The sequence below is a fragment of the Labrus mixtus genome, chromosome 23 (assembly GCF_963584025.1).
Source record: "Labrus mixtus chromosome 23, fLabMix1.1, whole genome shotgun sequence".
Classification (NCBI taxonomy): Eukaryota; Metazoa; Chordata; class Actinopteri; order Labriformes; family Labridae; genus Labrus; species Labrus mixtus.
The window spans coordinates 16,865,214-16,885,471 of record NC_083634.1 but is presented as its reverse complement, the minus strand read 5'-3'; the positions used below and the strand labels follow the sequence as shown (position 1 = coordinate 16,885,471).

At 43.0% G+C, this 20,258-nt stretch overlaps 1 protein-coding gene across 1 annotated transcript; it reads right to left on the bottom strand.

The window, feature by feature from the left end:
- Nucleotides 1-110: 110 nt before the first annotated feature.
- On the bottom strand, nt 111-18,466 carry btr12 (bloodthirsty-related gene family, member 12). Its single transcript, XM_061032020.1, has 14 exons — nt 18,373-18,466; nt 15,276-15,745; nt 14,211-14,402; nt 14,033-14,128; nt 12,350-12,583; nt 10,782-10,929; nt 9,369-9,395; nt 8,135-8,667; nt 3,444-4,517; nt 2,475-2,570; nt 2,117-2,347; nt 1,334-1,481; nt 1,194-1,220; nt 111-1,100 (listed from the first exon to the last, which is right to left on the bottom strand). Exons 1-14 carry the CDS (start codon nt 18,377-18,379, stop codon nt 547-549), a joined length of 3,837 nt encoding a protein of 1,278 aa, XP_060888003.1. The 5' UTR covers nt 18,380-18,466; the 3' UTR covers nt 111-546.
- Between the last annotated feature and the right edge of the window lie 1,792 nt (nt 18,467-20,258).

Below are 20,258 nucleotides of genomic sequence, written 5' to 3'. Positions count from 1 at the left end.
AACATTTATTGTCATAAATCATAAACACACTGTTATTTTCCATTCACATTTACAGCATCAATCACATTGTTCAAAAGATACATGCATCAGGAAATCACAGATCAGAAGTCTACACATCATGCATCAGAAGAAATGCTTTTTGGTTCTGCAGTGAATTATATGAAAATGTCAATTTGTTTTTTTTACATCTGTGAGGCAAAAAGCAAAAAACCCAAAGCTAAGTTTAGCAGCTACTGTCATGCTAATCTCCCAATGAACACTCCTTGTGCACAACTTAAAAAGCGACACCATTCTTGTCAAATCTGAACAAAATGTTTAATTTATTTGTTTATTATTCTTGAAAGTAATGTGTTAAGAAGTAAATTGAAGGGGTGTTGCTAGGCAGATTTTGTTGCTTATGGACAGAGCTAGGCTAGCTATTAGCCTTCTGCTTCTCGTCTTTATGCTAAGCTAACTAGCATGTTGGCTTTTTCTATAAAGTAGCTAAGCAAAAGTAGCTTTTTTTGCAAAGGCTTTCTTGATATTGTCTTTTCTTTCAAACCCGTCTTAGCTTTGCTTGATCAGGCTTTTCTCATTCACAGGACAAATCATCATGGTATCTGAGGCTTTGTCGCAGCAGTACAGGTAGAAAAAGGGAAGGATCTTCTCCCTGAACGTATCTTTAATTGTGTAAATATGAGTCCGTGCCCTCACGTCATAGAAGGACACTTGCCCCTCCTCGTAGTCCACATACACGCCCACTCGCTTTGGTTTGGGGTCCAGGGTGAGCAGGATGGGCGGGGACGTGGACACCCGGTAGCCCTGGCCTTTCTTCATGGCCAGAGCCCAGTAGCCCTGTGTGGCGCTGACAGAGATCCTGCCCTTCCTGTTGACAGAGGACCTTGCTACACCCATGTACCAGTCGTCTTTGTCCCCCACCTGGACCTCCCAGTAATGCCTCCCTGAGGTGAAGCCATCACGGGCCAGGACGATGACCACGGTGTCGAAGCGGTCAGGGTGGTCTGGGAGGTCCTGCCATGCACCCAGGTGTCTCACCTGATGTCTGTCCTGAGAGAGCTGCAGCCACGGGTTGGCTGAGTCGGGGTCCAGGGTGACGTCCACTGCAGAAACAAAATGAAAAGTATTATTTATTTGATTTGGTTTATAGATGATAAAAATGACCAAACCAAATTTATTTTAAAAAAAAAGTTTACCTGTGTATTTTAAAATCTTTTTAATCTCTGAAAAGGGAAAAAGTTCATTTTAAATCAAACTTGGTAATTCACTTCATTTAAAAAAAAAAAAAAAAAACATCTTTATTGGTTTTCATGTGTTCTGTCAAAGGGAATCCTACCACTCTCAGCCAGTTTGTTGATCATTTCATTTAACGTTGCCTCCAGTTTGGACACAGATCTCCTGATCATGCCCACACACGTGTCAGTGGGAACACTGGTCTCAGACCAGTCTTTGACTGAAGGAGGAGTGCTCAGAGCTGGGAAATTCTACGGAGGTAGATAGAATGAGAAAAGACTCAGAAACACAACTTGAGGATTATGAAAACAAGGTTGTATTTCTAGAATCATTAACAGCCTTCTCTCTGGTGTCTTGTAAAGTATGTGCATTGCAGTACACTTTACCAACAGGAAGATGGCACTGTTGTCACAGCAAAAAAAAAGTGAAGGCTGATTAAAATGTCCTACAAAAGCAGCCAGAGAAAGGAAAGTCAATGGAAACGACTATTTTATAAAATCATGCATTTTAGTATGACAGAGGAGAGAGAGAGAAAAAAAACACACTCTCATCTTTGCAATCAAAAGCAGGATGGTGTATGGAAACTCTGGTCCATGTAATGATGCTTTGACACATGTATTAAACTCTTTAAAATGTTTTAGGGTGAGCTGATGTGAGAATGCAGCGGGAAAATTCACTGCGAGAAATCGGTGAAGTTTACATTCCGCGCCCAGCACACGACCATCGATTGTATGCGACTGCTGCGATCTCTGTAAACGTATCGAAACTGTTTTATTTTGGCTTCTGTTTGCCCGTTTGTTCTCCGGTCTCTTGTTGATATCGTCGCACATTTTTGTAGCAAAGAGAGCCCTTTAAAAGCTTCACTGAAGAAAAAAAGCGTTCTCACCTTTAAGAAGTGAATGTGGTCGGTCCGAGCCACGTTCTCCAGCTCTGTATTCCTCCTCTTCAACTCAGAGATTTCCTGCTCCAGCTCAGTCATGAAGCCTTCGGCCCACCTCTCCGCCTGCCTCTGCTTCTCCTCTATGGACAAAACCAGCTCGGCCTGATTCCTCTGGATGGCGCGAACCAGCTCTGAGAAGACCTGCATGCTTTCCTGGATCTCTCTCTGCGCACTGGCCTGAAAACACAGACACAATATGCACACTCAATGACATAATAATCTTTGGTTTCTTGCGTTTTTACTCATCATATTCTGTTTAGCGCGTTCCGTGACAGTCTAAATGAAAAAGCTCAGGAGGACTCACTTTGTGCAGCTCCACAGCGTGTTTGATGTCCTCCAACTTTTCCACTCTTTCTTGGATCATTTGCTGGACGTCCATTTCTGTCCTCTTTAGCTGAGCCTGCACAACAAGATTTCACACAAACAAAGACAATGACAGAAAAATACAAATCTCTTCACTTACTTTTATGGTAGTGTTTGACTGATTTAAGAGACCATTACACAGCCTTGCCAATGGATCTTGCTGAGTCAGAGTTTCTTCAACAGGTGACTTTATCTCCCCAATAAAAAAACTCTTATCTGAATCAGTAGTGAACGGCTACTGACATCGGTTCATATGCTAATGTGATAATGTCTGTCAACAGGGCGATGTTGTACCGGTGCAGCATGGTTAGAAAACATGGTTGTGAAGATACAATAATGGTGAAAGTCTAATGGACATAATGGCACATTCTAAGGTAAAATAACACATAACTCAATTGATATACGGACAGCTAAGTCTCAAAAGCTAATTTAGCATTTAGCCAATACCTAGCTTGAAGTTTATGCCTATAGGCCTTTACATCTCCTATCTTGTAACACTAGTCGACTTAATTGTAACTTTAAAACAATACGTAGCCTACTGACAGTGAAGTCATCAAAGCTAATTTAGTATTTAGCTAGTTCCTAGCTAACATTACTGTTAGCTTATGTAAATTACTTTAAGCTTAGGACTTATAAACGTCCTTTGCTATCTTGTAACATTAATAAAAGGTCATGTTAGCTAAGAAGTGGTTGAATGCTTTAGCGGTATTGTAATGGATTAATGTTGTTTTAACTTAAAATATAAACATGTCACCTAACTTTGCCGTCTTTTATTAATCTGTCAATTTGTTATTCAATAACTTTATAGGATTTGAATAAAAAAATATATTATAACAGTATTTTACTTGCACCCCAAGTGTGACGTCAGAGGAAAATGGCCGCCATGCGAATGTGGTGTACGCGGCCTCACCTTTTTATCTATCCATTCCCTCTCCACAGGTACGGTGTAGTGCGCCCGGTGGTCCGTCTCCGTACAGAGCACGCACACACACGTCTGATCCTTCTTACAGAACAGCTCCAGGAGCCTTTCGTGCTTCGGACACATCCTGTCCTCCATGTTGGAAACCGGCTCTATGAGCTTGTGCTTGGTGAACCTGGCGGAATGAGACTTCAGGTGCTCCTCGCAGAACGAAGTCAGACACACGAGGCAGGATTTGACCGCTTTGGGCCTGCCTTCCCCGAGGCAAACATCGCAGAGGACCTCTTCCCAGGATGGAGGTGGGAGGGCAGAGGAGGTTTGAGGAGCTGGAGGAGCAGCGATTTGAGACTGGGGTGGAGGCGAGGTTTGAGGAGCTGGAGGAGCGGCGATTTGAGGCGAGGGTGGAGGCGAGGTTTGAGGAGCGGCGATTTGAGGCGAGGGTGGAGGTGAGGTTTGAGGAGCGGCGATTTGAGGCGAAGGTGGAGGTGAGGTTTGAGGAAGAGGAGGAGGCGGCCCCTCAGGTGACGGTGGAGGAGAGGTTTTGGGTGCTGCCACAGGGGGGATCAGAGGTGGTAACTCCTCTTGCGGCGCCTTCTTCTTCCTCTCCTCCTCCTGCTTCTCTTTCAGCTCCTCCAGTAGCTGCTGCTTCTGATCTTTCTCCAAAAGCCTCTCCTCGTCCTCCCTTTTTCTCCTTTCCATCACCCACCTCTTTTCTTTCTCCTCTCCCTCCTCCTCGCTTAACGTCCCTTCCGCACTCCTAACCCTGATCTCCTTGAACTGCTCCGCGATTTCCCTCAGGACCGTGTTAATGCAAATATCGGGCCTTTTGTAGAAGGACTTCTTACACATGGGACACTGGTACAAAGGGCTGGTTTTCCAGTATCCCAGAATGCAGCTCTGGCAAAAGTTGTGGCCGCAGGGGATGGAGACCGGGTTGGTGAAGACGTCCAGACAGATGGAGCAGTGCACCTGCTCTTCTGAAAGGTTCCCAGTGGTGGCCATTCCTACACGGCGGAGAGGCAGGGTCATTTTTTCAGCGCAAGCAACCAGGCTCTGAACGGGGCATCAAACCTGCTGTGATATCGAGGTCGCTGGGGTTAGATGGCGGGAATTTATTTGGGGTCATTTTCATGCAAAACTACAGAGCATAGCATGACACTACGGAAGCCCTTGGTGGACACACATAAATTGTATTTGTTTGCCGATGATATCCAGTAATATTCGTTTTGTTTTTTTCTTCAGATCTGGACGCAGTAATAGGCTTAACTTACCTCATCAACAGCAGCAGCATAGCATGTTGTGATCAGGCCGATCACAGTGACCGGCTAATTGTTTTGGTTTCCAAATCACTAAAAGCATTCTCCGGTTGTCATGAGCAAACAAGCTTTGTTATCTCAAGATAAAGAGATAAATTCATAAGTAATAATGGGAAAACTAGAGTTTCTTGAGATAGAAAAATCAAGTCAAGATCTGGAAAAAAAAAACCACTGAAATGATTCATGCGAAAATGAACCGTATTAAACATATGGATGCATGTCTGCTTTGGGCTTCCATATGACAGGACTCATTTATTCCTACAAAATTGAAGCCAAAGATTTCAAAACAAATGTTCTAATCTGTTTTCAGTTGGTCATAAATGAGTCCATGTCGGTCTTGGGGGAGTGTTGTCTGACTGCGGTTATTTTGGTTGAGTTTACTCTTCCTCGAGTTTCTTGAGGATGACCAAAAGCAGATTCTTGAACTTGATTTAACCAAAATATAAACATTTTTTTAATCTTATTTCTAGTGTAGGAAAATATCCGCCCGGCTGTGGATACAGCCAGCCATCATGCAGGACAAAGAGACTAAAAAACATTTCTCTCCCGGCTGCCATTGGCTTTGACTATTGTGTAGTTGTGCGATTACTTGTATTTAAAAAGATAATCGTGTGTGTATTATTTTGTATTTATTGTTGACCTAATGGGTGGACATTAAGACAACCTTTAACCTTGTTCTTAATACGACCTCTTTAATGACTTTTAATACAATTGTAAACTCACAGTATAGGAACGATAATTTAGAGTTGCATGTGCCCCCTGGTGGACAATCTTAGTATTGGCTGCATTGTTTTAAAGTTACATACTGTTTGTTTGGCCTCTACTAAAATGATAGGTACTTAGAGGAAAACATTTAGAACATGACTTAAAAGTATAACCAATACCTGCTTCTTAAAATGATCCGTGTTTTTTCACATCTTACATTTTTTACTCCAGGAGTTTGCGTCTTAATTTCAAGTTAAATATATCACACCTGTTATTAGCACGCTGGGATTAGCTTGTAACTTTCAACACATTGGTTTACTGCTTGAGGCCGACGTATTCATAGCGGAGAGCATTAATGTCTTTGCAACGACACTGGTGAACCAAGTGACCACGACTTCAGTGCCCCCCCTTCTTTAAAACAATTATTAAAAATGGGCGAAATTCCTTTATGGTTATTTGAATTCAATCACAACAACAAAAAAGTCCTCGGCTCAGGTCAAGGCTCATTAAAAGCCAATTTTTTTTTTTTGTATCCACAATCCAAGCCAACACTTCCCCAAGAGCCCCAAAGAGAAGCAGATGTGATATTAAAAATGAAAAAGCAAGAGACAGAATGAAGAGCCACAGATAAAACAGAGATATGAGGGGGACTCACCAGAGAGCAGCTGCCTGAAGGCTCTGCGGTACACTGACACATGAGACAGGCTCGAACTACTGCCACCTCCAACTCCCCCCCACACACAAGCACCTCAGACCCAAAATATACCCCCCTCCCTCCCTTTTTACCCCACATACAAATTTATACTTGCTGGTCATGGCCCTGCAGAGCTCCACGAGGAAGAGCTTTAACCCTCAAAATACACGAGGAGAGCAACAAAACACAACAACATGATACTTTAGCAGCTTTGCACCTTTTCAAAGATACAGATTATTCTACTGTGGTGAAGCTCTTTGTGTTACGTTTCTGTTCAGACATATCTGCACAGTCTGAAGTGTTCGTCTTTCAGGTTTGTCAGGTGCATCATCTCTGATCGGTGTCATTTGAAATGTCTGCGGAGGAAATAATGAATTTTACTCATTTGTATTATAGACTTACTTTTATGTATTGTCAGGTGTTTCTTCGATTTTGTTTATGTCCAGCAGGTGGTGCCAATGAGTCTGAATTTCTGCTTTTTTATTTGTTTCTAGTTTGACACAAGTCACAAACAATCACAAACATGACCACTATCTGATATAGGAAATATCGAAAAACTTGATTCTGTTTACATCATAAAAAAGATTAAATATACGGAGAAAGGCCCGACCCGATATGGATTTTTTTGGCCGATATTGGGGAGAGAAAAAAATGTGATACCGATATATAGAGCTCCCCTGGCTCCACTCTGCGCATCTCAGTGACCCCCCAGGGTGTCAGTGTTGTCTGGCTATTACTCGTCTGACGTCTAGCCAATCAGATAGCGTTGTAGGTGGGTTAGATTCTCTTTAATTAAAAAGCTCAAAAGACAAGTACAAAAGTCAACTTTTCATGTTCAAATACAGGACATAGTTAAACGCTCCACAAACAATCCTACACCCATATTTAGATTTCTAACAAAACAATCTCATAGTCTTACAGTCTGTACATAAATGTCTCATTTAGGCCCCGACAAGCACGCCCAAAAGTCTTCACTGTAAATTTAACTTCATTGATTTCATTTGTAAAGTGTCCAAAGTCTCAAAGCTACAGGTAAACTAACTACAGGTAAACTAAGACTAAAGGCCTTTTCACACAGAGTCTGTTTTTTTTCAACGCATTTAATGGATCGGCGGCGCCCGTCCAGCATGTGGCACTCTAGGCGACCGCCTATATGGCCTATGCCTGAAAAGAAGAAGAGTTTTACCTGTCAATAGACAATAGAGAGTTTTTCCTGTTGAGAAGGAGCTGCAGAATAATCCCGATCCCGATGTGAAAAAACTCAGAAAAATCAAACCAAGATAAATGATAATGGACGAAAGTTTGGGAGTCAGTGTGCTAACATGATTAACACAACATGAGATCGTATTTCACTTTTAAATGTGCGTCAGTATTGTACAGGGAAAAAAAATGGACTCTGTGCTTAAAGACCTTTAAACAGGAAAAAGTGCAAGTCTAACAGGATTCAAACTCCACTTTCTTCTGAACACGTCCATCTGAACCACACGTGCAACATGGCCTCTGGAATAATCCTCCTTCATGCTCCATATATTCTCATTTGGTCTTTCTTTATACATGTTGAGATGTGAAGTGTAAACTACACAGAGTAACCATGGCGACTGTTTAAAATGTTTATACATGACTCAGCTGTTTTTTTGGGGGGGTCAGTTAGAACAGATCCCGCTCTGTGTTACATTTTGGTCTTAAAGCAATGTTCCCTTTATTTCACTGATTGTTTGATGACTCTCTGTTTGTCTTTACTGGACCTGGTACTGCTTGAGGAAGTCACCTTGTCATGTAAATGTCACTTCATTAGATTGAATGTTTTCTGAGATAAAGTGCTTCTTAAGTCAATCTTATTATTTTGGCTCTTTTTGGGGAACAATGTTTTTTATTTAACACCAAATAAAAGACAAAAATCCTTCCTGGTATCTTCACTAAGACGAGATGTTCTTAATGTTGAATCTGTCACACTGTCACTCTCAGGCGTGTTTCACAGGTGTGATCACTAGAGGAGAAGCGTTCTTGCCGTCCTGGACGAGGCAGGGGCTGAAGATGGGATAGAGACCCTCGTTGAAGGAGTGGCTGAAGGTGTAGAGATGCAGACGCGCCTTCACATCATAGAAGGAAATGTGGCCTCCTTCGTAATCCAGGAAGACTCCCACTTTGCCGGGCTGGGATGGCATCTGCAGAGGCAGACGGGGAGATTCCAGAGCCTTCACCTCGCCGTTTTTCAGCCACAGGCACCAGTACCCGCCGCCGGGGCTCAGCTTGATCTCACCTTTGCGACGAGCAGAGGCGCTGGCCACGCCCAGCGTCCAGGCCATCTTGCGCGACACGTCCACCTCCCAGTAGTGACGCCCGGAGCTGAGGCCCTCGCGGCCCAAGACGAAGAGGGCGGGGCTGAAGCGCTTCGGGCCCTCGGAGTGGGAGGCCTTCCGCTCTTCATACCTCACCTGGCGACCGTCATCCGACACAGCCAGGTTCTTCTGAGCCGTGGCGGGGTCCAAAATCACCTCACCTAGACGGAACGGAGCAGAATGAGCATCTTCTGTATCAAACATGTACTCAGCGTCAGTGAAAATGTAAGTATCTTGAAGACGCAGTATGTAGATCCCGCCGTCAGGGGGCTCTCAATCAATCGAACAATAACAAAAGAATGTATGGCAGCTTTCAGTAGTAGCAGTCTTTGACTTAATATCCGGTGTTTCCACGGCAACGATCAACATGTCGTGTCTGTCATGCCGGCTCGGTCTAGCGGCCGGCACGACGACACCAAAAATTACGGCTCTCTGGTAACTTTGATAACTGTTATATTTGGGGTAAGTACTCAACAAAATAGTATATAACATAGGTTTTGTCAATTTTTTTTATTAATTTAGATATCTTAATGTAAACGTTCTGATAAAATTCTACATATTGTACGTTTAAATTGAAGGTAAGTACAGTGCTCGAGTAAGCTCACACTGATTACAGCAACAGTGAACATTTCATTTATAAACTGGCTGCTTTTCCCCCTGAATCGAGTCTAACTCTGCGGTGGAGAAGTGGCGCCATCTTGTGGACAATTTCAGTACTTAAACTTCCCTTTCAGCTTTGTTTGCAATTTGCCATGATTGCCAAAAAAAAAACCCAAAAAAACCATTGTTTTTTCAAGAAGTTTCTCAAATGAGTCATCACTCTGTGTCGTAAACAAAACAGAAAATTAAGATTTGTACTCACTCGAATAGTTCTGGACCTTGCGGAGCTCTGCGAGGGAGAGAATAAAGCACATGCAGAGGAAGAGAGAGAAAGAGAGAGTGTGTGTCAGAGAGTCATTCAGCCGAATAGTCAAAGTCAAAGCAGATGGCACGTGTGGGCGGTAAACAAGAAGATCTAAACAGGAGCTGTAAATGCTCCAGACCTCTGCTGCTGTCACTCAGACCTCTCGCTCGATTGGAAAGTGTGTGAACTGGGGCATCAACACCATCTCCATCTGTCCCACCATCTTGCATGTGTCAAAGTGTGAGAGCGGGGTTCGGTTGGTGCAATGATGAGTCACTTGTCTATTTCTATGTGCTCGTACAGTCACCTACTGTGTTTTTGCACAGCGAGGGTTGTTGGGAGGGAGGAAGGATTGTACCCAGGCAGACACTGATTTCAACTGAAGATAGCAATAGAAGATGTTCAGAGAAGGTCGTGTCCAAAGTCTTTCTTTGTTAACTACTCAATACTAATAAAACAACACAATACAACATGATACGACATGATGTAGTGCCATACAGAACTATCAAATACCATACAAGCCTGTACGATAATAACCTAGACTATAGTCTTCTGAATACTCAAAGTGCTTTTACACCGCAGGTCACACCTACACATTCACACACTGATAGTAGAGGTTTTTATGTAAAGTGACCATCAGAAGTAACTAATCCATTCATACACATTCATATGCTGCCGAGCATATGATACGGTAAAATATCGTTACGATACAGCATGATGCGATAGGATACAACAAATCACCATACGATAAAATGCAAATACTGTATCACACAATTTGATACGATGCAATAGGATAAAATACGACAGGATACCATACGATACTGTAGGATGTGACAAGATACATTATGATGTCGTACGTTATGTATGGTTTTGCGCTGCGCAGTATCTCGATGCGACGCTGCGCAGTATCACGGTGAGACGTTGCGCAGGATCGCGGTGAGACGCTGCGCAGTATCGCGGTGCGACGCTGCGCAGCGTCGCGATACTGCGCAGAACCATACATAATGTTACAATGCTGTGCGATGCTTCACTTTGTTGTCACTGTATTGAAGTTTGATTTAGACTCCGATGCTGCACACATTTAGCTGCCTCTACATGAGTCTAATTAAACTGAACAGAATTTTAAATATCAATATGTAAAAAAAGACTACCACATAAATACCAACGACGACCACAAAGGCCATTCTGTTGTATCACCTTTAACTAATACTGCAGCACTAAAGTCTGTGAGGGCATCAGGGCAGCGCCACTGAAGGTAAAAAAAAACACTTTCAAACACCACTCTGGTCATTTTCTCTGTCAAACTCTTCATGTCATTACTCGTTTTCTATTTCAGAACTATACGGCAGTAGCCTCAGCCGGTGTCCTCACCTTTCCCGTACAGCCTCTTAAGCTCCTCCTGGAACTTCTCGATGAGGCCGCTGACCGAGGTGCGGATGGTCCCCAGGTAGAGGTCGGTGTTGATGCTGACCGCCGACCAATCGGCAGGCTCGGGCGGGGGAGACAGCGTCACTATGTTCTGCAGGAAAATTGAGTGAGAGTGAAATTAAAAAATGTGATGATTCCTCGGGAGGAACTTTCACCATTTATCTCAATACATCTCAACTATATGCAAATTCGCATTCAGCGGAGGATCGTTTATTTGAATCAGGGACAGTGTACAAAAAAACCCATTAGTCTCAGAAGAGAAGAGATGCTTTGTACAAGATTTAGCTAACTAGCTAATTTCCATCTGTTGGATATTGTCCAGATAAGCCACTTCATAAAAGAAAGGTAACAGAGTAAAATGCATTTCATTTGCTCACTCTCACACTATCTTCAACGACTCTGAACTTCAAAGACCTCTTTCATGAGAACAACATTTACTCTCCATAAACAGTCCAGGGTGAAAACACAAGGGGGGGGGGGGGGGATTCTGGAACAGCTGGCTCTGTTCACAGACGCTTCTGATGTTGTGTCGCAAAATCTCAGAGTAATGTACAGCTGCGAAAAGCATGAAGGTCCGCTGAATAACGGACTGTTTAGATCATTATCACGGTGGAAAAGAAAGAGACACACGGTCCAAGCCTGTTGGGTCACTTCTTAATAAGGCACTTTTAAAAAAGGTAGATATTGTCGTGCAACACGGCCGGCTAACGCTGTGATTTCTGTTCAGTAATTAGCTCTCTCGCTGTGTCCTAAATGCATATCAAGTGTGTCTCGTGTTTGAAGGCTACGTGCTGCAAAAACAACTAATTAAGCCCCGCTTCAAATACCAGCATGCATTTTTAAACAACCGCTCGGTTTGTGCTCTTGATTTTAAAATATGGCTCTGGTTGGAATGAGAGCATGAAAAAAGAGGATCAATCTGTTGCTCTGGTAACAAGTTCAGGTTGTCCAATTTTTTATTGATTCCACGTTTTTGATGAAAGCTTTAAAGGTCACATATTTTGCAAAATACACTTCACCATGTTCCTCTAACACTTATATGTGTCTCTAGTCTGTCTACAAACCCCCCAATTATGAGAAAGGTCCATCCTATCCTTCTTTTCGCCTGCTCCACTTTTCAGAAAATGTGTGCTCAAACAGGCCGTTTGGAGATTTTTCCCTTCATGACATCACAAAGGGCAGTAACCCCTCCCCCAGGTGGGTGACACTCCCACAGCTAGGTGTTTGTTCTGCCCTCTGAGTCTGACTTCTCAAAGTAAACAATAGGACATGGAGCGAGAAAGCCAGATCCCTTCCAGAGAGGGGGCGTGGTCAGACACAGCTCATTTACATTTAAAGGTACAGACACAGAAACAGCCTGTTCTGAGCAGGGATGAAATAGAGGGGTTTATAGGCATGATCAAATACAGGATCAGAGTGGATTTAGAACAAGAAGCTTCTTTAGGGGAGCTCTGAGACTTATTTAAACTTGTTGAAGAGGAGGAGAATATGTGACCTTTAAAAAGTCCTACCTGCAGGAAGACCACTTTGTCCTGCGTCTGAGCGAAGGCCTCCAGCTCGTTGCTCCTCCTCCTCAGCTGGCTCAGCTCGTTCTCCAGGCCCCGGGCTAATTCCTGCGCGTGGCGCTCCGCCTCCCGCTGCCTCGTGGCGATCAGCTCCACCAGCTCCGCCTGACTCTGCTCCACAACGCGCTGCAGCTCGGCGTACACCTGCCAGCTCTCCTCCAACTCCCTCTGAGAGCTGGCCTGCAAAAAAATATAAAAATAATAAAAAAGAGGCAGGAATTTGTGAGTAACAAAAGGTATGACAGTGCTTTCCAACGTCGGAGGAACAACACTGACTCATTGTCTTGTGTTTGTATACACGCACACACACTGTTATTTAAACCTCAGGTTACTGAATACATGACGCGTTTAGAAAAGCAGATAAAAATGTCACTGAGCAGGAAACCTGAAGCGGCTGTGAACTTTGGAAACTTTGTGAAAAAGAAATAAAAGTCTCAAATTTCTGAAGGGTGAAAAGTTTTTGGATTCTTTTGGAAAAAACATTCAAAACCTTAAAAAACAAAACAAATTTTCAGTGATTTTAAAACCAGAGTTAAAGCCCTGTAATATGCATAACAGGGCAACTTAACATTATAATTCCTGCTACAGCCAAAATGCTCGTTTTATTTGACTTGTGCATGAAACCCAACACCAACACCGTGAGTTCTTATTTGAGCGTAATACCAACACTGAACACTAGGTGGAATCCTGGTGCATAAAGCCATGGCTCCAGGTAGTTAGGATTGAGGTGTGTGTTTGGAGGCATATTGTTTTTTTGACCGTGTCATTGTGTCAGGTTGTTGACTTATATGTATTGGACATAATGATCTGTTTATGTGCATTACTGAATCACGATCATGGACTAAAATAAACTGATGGAGACTCTGGTGGGCGGTAAGGGGATCAGACATTTGTTTGTTGCAACACCAACATCATGAGTCGAGAAAAGCTCCACAACTCCCCCCTCAGCGGTGACTAAATAATCTCTACAATCCCTCATGTTTCCTTTTCTTTCTTTGGGTAACATTTGACTGAGGGTTAAAAAACAGGGTGTGGGAGAAGAAAGGTAAATATTCTAAACACCGGTCACACCGGTTGGACGGCCTTAGACGTGCTTTCATGTCTGTAAACGTACGAGAGAAGCATTAGCATGAGGCCACAGAGCGTGAGAGGGATGACAAAAGGCCTGAACGACGGGCGTGTGTAACCGCAGAGTCTCCTGTCAAAGTGGCCCCCATGTTTATACGCAGTTACACCGAATGCCGCTTGAAGTGCAAATAAAGCGTTTGAGTCTGCGGCGCATGAAGACGGCTGCTACATCAGAGACAAGCCTTTATTTCAGAGACAGGACAGTGGATAGAGTTGGAAATCAGGGAGAGAGAGAGAGTGGGGAATGACACATTGGAAGGGAGCCAAAGGTCAGATATGAACCCTGGTTGGCCACCCGCTTGGTGGACTAAAGCGTGCACACATGGGGCGTGCGCACTAACCACTAATGTGTTTGTTTTTGTTGCTCAGAGCTGAAAACTGACACCAAACCTTACAAACCTGCTGTGCTTTCTAACCCGCTTTACCTTGTGTCTACTAACGCACAATAACCGACAGGTCAGAGTTCACTTCCTGTCTCCGACGAGGCGTCCTCGCACTCACCTTGATCACCTTGATGGATTGTTTAATCTCCTCCAGTTTCTTGGCTCTCTCCTTGATCAGGTGTTTCAACTCCGACCTCTTCTTTCCCAGATTACTCTGCAAGGAGGAGAAGCCAATCAATCAAAAAAATAAACATATGACGTCATGGCAGCATGCATGTCCTGAGACGCGTTCTCACCATCTTCTTCTTCCACTCGTGCTCCGTGGGGACGATGTCGTGCGACTTGTGCGTGGCCTCTGCGCAGGCGGTGCAGACACAGGCGTGGTCGGTGCGGCAGTAGACCTCCAGGAGGCGCTCGTGCTTCTTGCAGATCTTCTCCTCCAGGTGGAAAGTGGGCTCGATCAGGCGGTGGGAGATCAGAGACTTCACCTGGAGGGGTGAAGTGCGAGGACGGGGAGAGAGAGAGAGAGAGAGAGAGAGAGAGAGAGAGAGAGAGAGCAGCGGTTTTGAATGGGCAGATGTGAGAGTAACACACGGTGGGACTGCAGTCCCGTTAAGTCTTTAGTACATCCAATGAATCTGCAAAGTGAGCTGGATGTTTGAACTGGAAGCTTTTATGGATGTTAAGTTGGGAAAATGTTGCTTGTTCAGCAAATATTTTACTAACAGATGGAGAGAAATTAAAATGGAGTCAGAGGTTAAAGGCTTTATATGCTTTATATTTTTTTTCATCCAGCAGATGTCGCCCTTGAGCACCAGCATGAAACCAAAACAACTCGCGGTGCATTGTTGTGTTAGCATGCTAATGCTAGCGATCTTTATTATACTCGTATCTTCACACTGCATGTAAATTTACCTGAAATGAGCGTGATCTAGAAACACAGTTAATCAGTGAGTACAGTATGTTATTCTTCTTTTCTCTAGTCCCTCAATTAAACAACTTTTATACGCGAGGGGAGGAGTCAGCCGTTGTCCCGGCGATGTAAACAAAGTGAAGATAGGACTCTGAAAACTCTGAAAACATCACAGACAGTGGGACTCGAGTGTTACACCCATTGTAGACAGTCATGACTCACAGAGTTATTTTCAGAGGATATACTTGATTTATATTATATTTAAGTGTGAAAAATCACATATTAAGTGATAATGACGAGTGAGGAGTTAGCAGGAATCCTGAGTTGACATATTCTCTTGTCTCATAGGTTCCTCGGGATCATTGGTGGGGAAAATGTAAGGGACTAAAACAATAACAACAAAATGGAATAATCTGGTTATTAGCAGTAAATACAAAAGTAAGCTGACCTTTCTGTGATGTCTGAGATGAGTCTCGCAGAATGACCCCGGACAGTTCACACACGACTTGTGCGCCTTCAACTTCCTCCCGATGCAGGCGTCACAGGCGACCTCCCCGGCCTGTGCAAACTCCCCGGTGTCCTTCCCCTGGCCCGAGTTCGAGCTCAGATTCAACGTGGACCCCCTCGAGGCAGCCCCGGCTCCCCCCGCGACCCCGGCTCCCCCGGCCGTCATCAGCCCCTGGAACTGGGTGGAGATCTCGGCCAGCACCCTGTTGACGCTCATCTCGGGCCTCTTGGTGTAGCTCTTCTTGCACATGGGGCACAGGAACTTCTTGCTGTGGTTCCAGTAGCCCTGCAGGCAGGCCTTGCAGAAGCTGTGGCCGCAGGGCGTGGAGACGGGCTCCACAAACACCTCCAGACAGATGGAGCAGCAGAACTGCTCCTCAGAGAGGAGGCTGGCTCCCGGAGAGCTGTTGCCTGGGAGCAAGATTCATACATTTTTCAGCAGGATTCTAAATAGACAAAGTGCTCCTCTATTAATCACTATGTCATCGTTGTTGTCATGGTTACTCTCACAACATTGTGATGCAGTCAGATTAAGCTAGTACCTTTCAGCTACCTTCACAATAAATGGTGCCAACTTATTGGTAAGAAAAGTGCCCATGTTGACATTAACTAGTCAGACCAATAAGGATTTTTGAACCAGGCTGTAAACAGACATTTTTGGATGTGACTTCCAGGGTTCCGCGTTTTGCACTTCCACATTGGCTTCATTTTTTTTACCACCAATGGTTGCTGCTCGGGGCCTACTCCATATGTAGAAAAACATATATCTAGATAACAGCTGGATCCGTTTGACCTCTGACATGTTTCATCCCATTCAAAAAGGGTCGTTCACATCTGAAAGTCACCAGTGAGTTTTTTTTAACTAACCTGTGAATTACAGTGAAACTACCTGAGAGGAGGGGCGCGTCCAGATTTATTTAAACAGGGTTGGCCCAACCGGGGGAACTGATTTGATGCAGGGGGGAATATTTAAGTAATTCACCAGAGAGTCTTATCACACAGTTGGATTTCAGGGCAGCAGTTTCCCACTAATGCTTGCAAATAAATAAAAAAAAGTCTTAAAACCACGGGGACGCCTGTCCACCATGGGGGGGTCCAGGGCCTTCAGCCGCTCTGCCCCCCACCTCTGGAACTCCTTCCCACCACAAATCCGTAATATCAACTCTCTCCATTTTCAAATCTCATCTCAGAACACATCTTTTTAAACTGGCATATTCAGTCTGATCATTCCCCTTCTGGTCTTATAACTCCTTTACATCCTGTACATTTGTGTTTTTAATGTTAATTTTATCGTTGTGTTGTTACTTTGTTGTTGTTTTTTATCTCTGCTCTGTAAGGTGACCTTGAGAGTTTTGAAAGGCGCCTTTAAATAAAATGTATTATTAGTATTATTATTAAAAAGGAATGAAAATCTACTTGTTTACATGTCTGCTGACTTCACTCAGTGTTCTGCGCTAATTTTGGAAATCTTTTGACCTGACAAAAAACGGTGTCATGCTGTCACTTGAAAATCAACACACACCCAATAACACACCCAGACAGGATGCTTAGATGGCACACATTTGATCCCTCAAAGTGTGTCATACCCGCAGCGCTGCAGGAGTAGAGCGAATGTCTTCCAAAGATGATATAACTTAGAGGTCGCGGGTCAGGAGGAAGTTGTGTCTGAGTTACCTTCAGTGTAGTCTGAGGTCGGCGTGTGCACCGCTTTAATCAGCTCTACTTGATTTAAAGAGAGTCAAAGAGGTGAAACTAAGATTTTTATTTTTTGCGGTACTGCGCTCTGTCGTACTTTGTTGATATTTACTGTTATCCGTTCTGTACATAGAGAGCTCAGTTCACCAAAGTCAAGATCCTTCTGTGTGTGCGCGTACCAGGCCAATAAAGCCGATTCTGATTTTCCCTTTTTTTTTTAAAATACGTTTCCTCCACTTTGTCTGTTATAGTTTTCTTATTTAAGGCACAATATGGTGACCACAGCTCATTATTTAAAGGTGCATTATGTAGTTTTGGTAGAGAAATGTGAAAGTTGGAGAAATGTAGTTTCTAAATATACAAAAACTGTCCTCAGAGGAAATTCGGCCCCTGTAACACTGTCTGAAGATAAAATGCTACGTGAGAAGTTATGGTGGGGAGGGGGGCCGCAACAGTGAAACCGTAACTCTCCTGGTAGCTTTTTAACTCCAAACTGTGCTCCAGGGACCCATTTTCTTCTTTGAATAAAGTGTGTGTATTAAATTCAGAAAATAAAGCACAGAATTGTTTCACTTCTTCAACTTTCAAATGTCACCACCAAACTTAGACTTAAAGTAGTGACATATAAGTTTGAACAAAGATGAGAACAATCACAAAACTGAAAACAACTTATTTTCTTCATGTCAGATGATCGTTCTGATACTCGGCACCAGAGGACACAAAGCCCTTTTCTTTTTTTTTTTTATCCCACACGAGCAGGAAGTGTGTCGAAGAGCAAGTGAGGAATGCAGAAACTCTGGACCTTCTACCTTTACATAACACACCTGCGTCAGGTTGGAAAACACACAACAACTCCCTCCTCTGTGTGCGAACACAAGTGTCTGCATTCCTTCATGATTGGCTTCAATCGTTTGTTTTTTTTTGTCTTAATGTCGATGGACTAGATTTGAGAAAGAAGTCACTCATTTTTGATCAACCGTGCATACTGTGTTTAAGTATTTCACATTTAAATGCCATCGATGAGTTTTTAAAGACAATATATTTGCAAAAAAAACAGAGCAGCTAATCAAAAACTGTCATTTGTTTCTCTATTCAAACAAGCATACCTGCTCAGGTGTAAGTTTTCTTTGACCTGTGACACTAAAAGAGCTTCTCACACATCCTAAACTACACTTTGAAGCTTCTGTTTTGTCGTTTCACTGATTTACATAAAGGACAAACTTCACAGAAAAACTCTACCCGAGAAACGAAAGACTCACAAACATGTGTCACACACACATAACTTCCTCTAAAAAAAAACAAGAGAACATCATTAAGAATGAAAACGTGAAAGCAGAACTTACTCTGCATGTTTGCGTCTGACGTGGAGCGCTGTAGTCCTTCACTTTGTGTGTACTTTGTGTAATGAATCACACACACTCTCACAGGTGCTCAAGCTCTTCCTGAAACTCAAAGTGAACCCCTCCCACTTGGAGTGTGGACACACCCGGATCTCTGCACATACTCACATGCTCTCACTGTGTCGTCACACTTCAAAAGGTTTTATCTGAGTGAGGATGATTCACTATTGACTTTGTTATACTGTTTATCTTTTTCACAAGTCTTGGTCAATGCAACAAATGTGTGAATTTATATCCAGCTACAGTCGCTACAGTTTTCATAAAGATATCAGCTGATATATCGGTATCCGACTTTTTTTCTCTCTCCAAAATCGATATCGGCCCCAAAAATACCATATCAGTCAGGCCCTAATCTTTAGATATTTAAATTTCATTAAATTAAGAAAACTGTCTGGCCTGCAGATTTTTAGTTTGTGTCTTTAGAGGAGATAAAAAAACAACAACATCAGTGGGCTTTATGCTGCAGATGGGTGATTATAATGTCAAGACCATAAATCCATTGAAAGGTAAACTTAATGTGCCATGGTAGGGAGATATAAGGCTTGAGAAAATACAATTCTAGCAACATAAAAATCCCTGACGTTAGCAAGTTAACAACCCAAATCTCACTGGCTAGCACTGAGTCGAGTTACGACCAGTTACGCTCAATTCATCTTTCCTCCACCGTCACACACGATGAGATAAGAAAATGAACAGAATGCTATTTACACTTCAAGACACAACATAAAAAATACAAGTGTTTCCCATGTTTAATGATTTTTAAATAAGACATTTTTCCTTAGCGTACATTATTTAAATGTTTACTTAAAACCAAAGCGGTAAGGGAAATGACCGCAGTGCACATTAATGTTAAATTTAAAACCTCTCTGTACTGTCACACAATGATGCTGTGTGGATGCCAGCTCAGACATCACACCTCTCATGCTGCCAGGCTACTGTAGAGGTGTTACGCAGAGAAATGCACCCCTCCAAAGAATAGCATGTGCACCTTGCAAGACAATTCGAAATATGGCAGACACAATTTCTACACTGCCAAGTTTTTGCACTCAACCTTAAAATGCTATAATGCCGTATTTTTGCATCTCCCTAGAAATACGATTTTTACCTTTTTGAAACACTTCCGCAAGGTGCATGCAATTGTTGGAAGGGATGCATTTCTCTGCTTAACACCGTCAGCTATGTTATTAATGACATTGCCTCCCAAAGATCTTTTATATTTCAAAAATAAAACATCCCACATAGTCATATATACGATTTTCTAAATGTAATTTGTGTACCTAACACCGAATGCATAACATTTTAACAAAAAAGATAGCACTTAGCACAGTCCTCTTTGGCTGAAAGAGGACTGGCAGAGTCAGAAACATCACGCAGCTAGCATGTTCAATTTTAACTAAAGGCAACCTCAATCAGGTAAAGCAGGTAAAAGACCCACATGAGGAGGTTTGCACATCTTTTTCACATTTTCAATGCAGACAGAAACATTGGATCAATCAATCAATCAATATATTTTTATTTGTATAGCGTCAACTCATAACAAGTGTTATCTCGAGACACTTCACAAAAAGCAGGTAAAAGACCTTACTTGTGCTGCAATGTGCTGCAATCCTTTATTTCCACCACTAGTGGGCAGTGTTGGACTAGAACTGAGGAAGCAGCAGCTCCTGCCAACAGGCACTTTACATTCATGATGCATTTGTTATAGGCTATACTGTAACTGACGATGTAATCCATGGCAACGTATGAGCACAATTACAACACGGGGGGTTGAAACAAATCTGAGATTATTCCCCCCACCCCCCAAAAACAAAAAAAACATCCAAAGGAAT

Bases quoted from the DNA above. Each gene is read 5' to 3' on its own strand.
- btr12 (XM_061032020.1), bottom strand. The intron at 10,930-12,349 runs GTAGGACTTTTT...ATTTTCCTGCAG, and splicing joins ACAAAGTGGTCTTCCTGCAG to AACATAGTGACGCTGTCTCC. The intron at 1,482-2,116 runs GTGAGAACGCTT...CTACCTCCGTAG, and splicing joins ACCACATTCACTTCTTAAAG to AATTTCCCAGCTCTGAGCAC.